We start from the raw sequence: 6,000 nt of genomic DNA, 5'->3' as shown, positions 1-6,000 counted from the left end.
ACCCCAGGTTGCTATCTCCATTGATTTTTTTAAAGAGAGAGTGAAAGGGAGGGAGGGAGAAAGAGAGAAACATCGATGTGAGAGAGACACATTGATTGGTTGCCTCCCACACACTCCTTGACCAGGGCTAGGGATTGAACTTGCAGGTATGTGCCCTTGACTGGGAATTGAACCCGCAACTCTCCAGTGCCCAGGCTGGTGCTCTAACCACAGAGCAACACCAGCCAGGGCAAGACACCCATATTTTTAATGGGCAAGTACAGGCCTGATGGCTGCGGGGGCCACAGCAATGTCCATATGGCTCTATCTTGGTGGCACTAAACCTCTTTTACCCATCACAAACCACCATAGTGTTTTTTCAAGGGCCTTTTTGGTTTTGTAATTCTTTTTTTTTAGTGGTCAAGTTTTCCACATTCAGGTCTTTGAGTACATTCTTTTAGGTCAGGGAGGGTCACTGAAAGGTCTTGATGGTCAACTAAGCCTTGAGTACTTCTGAGAAAAGGAAAGGAGTAAGAAGAAAAAGGGCAGCGTCCCCCCAAGTCTCTTGTCTCTCTGAGGATGGTGTTGCGTCCTGTGGCTGGGAGACTTACCGAAGGCTTCCGACAGCCCAAACACCTTCTGGTTGTAGACATCCGTCTTGTCCCAGATGAAATAGTAGGACAAGTCTGGGGCCGCAGCAAACCACTTCCTGAAGAGGCGGCCCTCCACCGCCACCATGAGGTGCACCTTCATGAGGTTGAAGGGGATGGTCGGATGGGTGAGGCTGACCCTCAGGACAGACTTGTAGCCCGGCGTACGGCTGCTCAAGTAACTCAGCCTCATCTTGCCGCCCGAGATGGCGATTTCCTCTTGCAAGGCCTAGAGAGACAGATCACCATGCGTGACGGTCATGGGGTCACTGGTGCAGGGAAGATGGTCATACCCCTTGTACTCTTGTTCAAGAGGCAGAGGGGAGAGCAGAGAGGAAGGAGGGGAGGAGAGGAGAGGAGGAGCAGGAACTAGAAGGGAGAGAAGAAAGAAGAGTGGGAAGCAGAATACGAAGAGGAGCGGGAGGAAGAGGGGGGGAGGGAAGAGAAGGAGAAGGTGGAGGAGGGAAAGAAGAGCCTGGTTTGCAGGGTCGGCTCTCACATGGCACAGCTCTGCCTCACTGAACTCCAGTTTCCTCCTCCATTCAACAAGGATGACGATGCTCAGCTCACTGCATGTGAGGAACTCATAAGATAATGTGTGTAAAATACTTACCATAATGTCACCGCTCACTCACTAGCTGTGTCATTTTGGAAAACTCATGGAACCTTGAATTTCAGCTTCCTCACTGGATTGGTATGAGGATTCTGTAAGGTCCCATATATAACAGAGACTTGGGAAATGCTACTAAGTGGATGATGGTGCTGCTGGGGGTGGTGGTGCTGGGAGCAGGGGGCACTATGAAGAAGGACCTTCCCCTCAGACTAATGAGGACAGCTGCCTCAGCAAGGATCGTTTCTCTCTCAAAACTTTCTTAAAGGAAGATCTGTTTCCAATGGCCTTTTTCTTCAGCAAAGTAAACAGAGACTAGGAGATGTTGACCAAACAGTTATCCAGGGTTCAGAGCCTGCCAAGAACCTGAGGTGAATGCCTCAGCTCATCCACAGAAAGAGGTCGAACTGGCTGCATGGCGCTTCCTGCTCCAGCGCTGCGCTAGATGAACAGAGTGGCTCAACAGGTGTGATGGGCTCAGATCCACAGCGCAAAGTTGAAATGAATGCTGGGATTTTCTGGAGCATGGCAAAGCAGAGCACTTTTATCAGTTTGATGCTCTGGGCTCTGTTTCAGGAAGGGGACATTAAATCAATTGAGGCTAACATAGCCATTAAAAGGACAATGACTATTCCACGCTTGTGTTCAAGTGGGCCTTCACAAAGAAATCCTTTCTGTCTATTACATATAGAAGTGTGAACCCCCACCCGCACCCCATTCTCCCGACTACACAAAATTTTAGGGATTGGGCCTAAACCAAAGCACTCTTCCTACATTTTAGCTTATAAGTTCTAGTCAAAGTGGGCTCCATACCCCAGGGAATCACAGGCAGGGTTCAAGGGCCATCCCGATGTTCTCACAAATATTTACTTTCTGTAACATACCCTTTAAAATTTACATCTCCCAGTCCTTGCGAAGGATCCTCAGTGAGTGGACTGGGAAAACCCAAAAGTTTGTTTTCATGTATGTCATCAACCTGATAATAAGCAAGGGGCAAGGTTTGTGACCCAGCGGGGCTCAGAACGACCCAGCCCAGGAAGCGTTGTAAGGAGGGTGGGACCTTTCACCTCATTTGTTCCAAAGTCCCTGCTCCTGGGGAAATGTCTAGCTGGAGCGGAACTGGGGTTGAGCAACAAATTATTCCTCTCCAGCAAGCCTTGTCTCCTCTGACAGCCATTTCCTAAGAAAGGTCAGCTGGTAGTTGAGACAGGAGACAAGCCCTGAATCTCTGAAAAGAACTGAGGCTTCAACCTCGGGGTGCAATGAGAATTTCCAAACGGCTGTATTTTCTTCTTGTGGGCAGCGTCTGAAGCCACTCAACAGGACACACACACACAGAGATGTGTTTGCCCAGCCAGGCATGAAATATACATACAAAAAATGTAACAACCTTCCGCTCCATCAGCACCGGCAACCCAGGAACATGCACGTAGCCAGAGCTCTCATTAGGCAGGCAGGACCACGGGGCTTCTCCCCGACCTCCCCCCTCCCCCAAATCTCCTCTCCTCCAGGCCTTGTTTCTCTCATAAGAAACTGGGCGGGGATGGCGGAAAAAATTCAACCCTACACAGCTCTGTTGGGCAGAGAATCTATCTTGATTTCTATTAGATTACAATACTTCTTTCCAAATTACTTCATTTTAATGATAATTAAGGAAAGCACTTGCACATATAGTTTTGAGCCAAAGCAATCCTTAATTGGCAAGAAGGCAGAGCATGTAAAATAATCTTAATAATAATGATGGTTAAAATTTATTGAGTACTTAGTAGGTGCCAGACATTGTGCTAGGCACCTCATTGATATTTTCTCATTTCATCTTTATTATGATGCTCACTATTGGGGATCCCTCTGTCTCACTTCGCTTGGTAGAACCTATCACCATAGATATTTTTAATAGAAATAATGAGAAGGGGGGGATGCTGGAGCTTGGGGGGAAGGAAAGTGGAAGTGAACTGAATGGCAGAGTGGAAGAAGAGTAGGGACTTTTTCTAGGATGGAGGGTGCCAGGCAGTTGGATTCTGCATGGTGGGCTGATGGTGTCTCTCTTTCTCTTTCCTCCTCCACTCCCCAAATAAAATAAAGGCATGGAGAAATGCAGTTAGGAAAGCTGGGTACCTGAATTTCCGGAACGATGGGGCCTTTCTCTGCACAGGAGCTGGCAAAGGATGTCAGTGGGGATGGAGACACAATAGGGTTGGGGCGGGCGAAGTTGCTCAGGTCGCAGCTGGGAATCTCATTCTCTTCATGGCGCATGATGATGGTCTCCATGACAAAGAAGCGGTCCCAAGGCAGCCAGAGGGTATGCTCCTGGGTGATGAAAGGTGCCCGCTCGAACCGCAGGATGATGGAGATGCCGCCATTTGTGACCAAGTCAAAGCTGTTTGGGAGGCGGGAGGGTTGAGAAAAAGAGAAGAGGGGGGAGCAGGAAAAGCAGGAAACAGGAGATGATGAGGAGAAGAAGGAAGATGAGCAGCAGGAGGAAAAGATGGAGAAAGGAGAAAAAATTATACCAAAGGGTCTGAGCACTTGTTGAGGAGACTTTAAAACCTAAAAGGTGTCACTGCAGACACAAACAGAAACAGATATTCCACAAAGTATTTAAAAAAAAATAGAGAATTTGCCAAAGTGAATTAAACACTACTGCGACAGAGAGTGACTTGCTAAGACAGAGGGCAGTGGCTGAGCCTCTGCTATGGTGCTCCTGGTACTTACGACTCTTGAGCTGATGCTCAGTGAAAAGTCAGCAGAATAAAGTGGAACAAACCCTGCCCTGGCATTAGGAACCCTAAGCCTAGTTCTGCCTCTGCCAAGAACTACTGTGTGATCTTGGGTAGGTCACTTAGCCTCTCTGATCCTCAATTCTCTCATTTATAGAATGTAAAGGTTCAAATGGACTCTTCTTAGGTCACTAAGATTCTATGACTCTACATCAGCTTTAGTTCTGATTATGATACATTACTCAGCACAGGCCTTTGGGATCACAAAAGAGCTGAGCAATCTCAAGACGCACTGTTAGAATCAGAGTACATCAGAAGTGAATGGGGAACCAGAAGACTGAGTCCCAGCCTCCCAGTTGGGATGAGATCTCCATGACAGCGTCCCCTGAAAGCCTTCAGTCATTGCCCTCTCCCAACCTGATGACATGTTAGTTTCTTCTACAAACTCACCATTGGGGAGGCATTAGGTTCCTACTTGCACAGTTCCAGTGATAAGGAGCTTGCTATAGTCACAGGAGGACTATCTGACCTCTCGCTAATTCTGATTGTCAAGATTTTTTTTTAATTGAGTCTGGGTCCCTCTCCTTATAACTCCTTAGCTCCTGGTCCTTATTCTACCTGCTGAGGTGACTTGAAACTAGTCTGTCCCTTCTGCCTTTGACCATCCTGGAGGAGTTGGAAACAGTGATTCTGTCTACCTGCCACCTCCAGGCTGGGGTGTCTTTTTAGACAGAGTCCTTTGTGCTATTACTTTTAGGATGCACTTTAAAGGCTTGCCCTCATCTTGCTTTTTTTTTTTTAGAAGGAGAACTCCTGCTAACTCTTTACCCACTCAGCATTCTCGCTCCCTGCCCTGGGCGCCCATTGCACCACGTGCACTCCTCCTTACAGGCTACATCATGCTGTCCCGGTATCACAACCTGAACTCTCTGGCTCAGAGACACTAATTCATCTCAGTATTTCTGGAACCTAGTCCAGTGCTTCGTGATTGAAGTTTAGAGAATGAATGCAAGAGTGACACTGTCAATGTCTTCTGAACTAACTGTCCACCAAACAAAGTTCCTCCTTACTTTGGCTGTTATTGTAACTCAACCCAATATTGACCTGTGCAGTGGGTGTTAGAGACCCCAATGCAGGACCTCTCCTTTATCCCTGGTAAATGTACCTTGTAGGATTGGCTTCATTGTTCCAGCTTGCTCTTCCCTCCTAGGAGGGAAAGATTTTTCATGGAATGTTCTGTCCTGGTGCCAAATCTTAGTAGGTGACACCCCCTAGATTCGGGTCCCCCCAAAAAGCTTCTCACACACTTTGCCTATTTCCCACTCAGCCATCCTAGGCCCACACTTGGGTAAAGACAGTTGGACACCACCCTGCTTTGATAAGTCACAAGAGAGAAAGACCAGAGAAGGGGCTTGTTTTGAACTAAGGCTCTGGGTTTGGCTCTACAGCAGAATGTCAATGGTTGGGGGAGCACCCGGACTGAACAGCATCTGTACTTTGACAGAACAGTTTTTAACCATCAAACAGAATTTTGGCCTGACTTACAAGCTCCCTTCATGAGAGGAGGATCATGGGGAAGGGAGTGAAGACCAACATGAAAAGACACTCTCGTGGCTGTGAGCAAGCTGGGGGCAGCTGGCCTTGCCAAGAGCTTGGTGGAATTAGCTCTTGCCAAGAGCCAGGCCTCCAGGAGGGAAACCTTCTAGTGGACATGGATTTGAACCTGACACCAAAGGGGAGGCCCGGTTTTCAGGTGAAGCCCAAGCAGCTTTGGGCCAGTCCAAGCTCTGCTGCTCACTCCATAGGTAAGTTATGTCACCTGTCTGAGCCTCAATCTCTTCATGTAAAATGAAATTAATGATCATAATCACTTGGCAGAGTTTTTAATTAGATAGATGGGATAATGGATGGGAAAAGTGCAGGTCCCATTCCCTGGGCCTCATGCTCTGTATAAATCCCATTTTTCAATTCAACGAGCTTGAACTGCTTCTCTTGTCTGCTACTCTTTTGAAATTTTTCTTCATGACTTGTATTTTTCATCTTT

At 47.5% G+C, this 6,000-nt stretch overlaps 1 protein-coding gene across 6 annotated transcripts in view; it reads right to left on the bottom strand.

Moving 5' to 3' along the window:
• The window catches only part of TENM4 (teneurin transmembrane protein 4), a 384,882-nt gene that overhangs the window by 63,631 nt on the left and 315,251 nt on the right, over positions 1 to 6,000 (bottom strand). For all 6 annotated transcript variants that reach the window (XM_005882313.2, XM_014530001.1, XM_014529998.1 and 3 more), the window contains 2 exons: positions 3,355 to 3,616; positions 591 to 858 (listed from right to left, as the gene is read on the bottom strand). In XM_005882313.2, coding sequence (XP_005882375.1) covers positions 591 to 858; positions 3,355 to 3,616 — 530 coding nt within the window. The remainder of the gene's footprint in view (positions 1 to 590; positions 859 to 3,354; positions 3,617 to 6,000) is intronic.

Source organism: Myotis brandtii, unplaced genomic scaffold (genome assembly GCF_000412655.1).
Source record: "Myotis brandtii unplaced genomic scaffold, ASM41265v1 scaffold704, whole genome shotgun sequence".
Lineage (NCBI taxonomy): Eukaryota > Metazoa > Chordata > Mammalia > Chiroptera > Vespertilionidae > Myotis > Myotis brandtii.
This window is presented reverse-complemented; position numbering and strand designations above follow the sequence as displayed.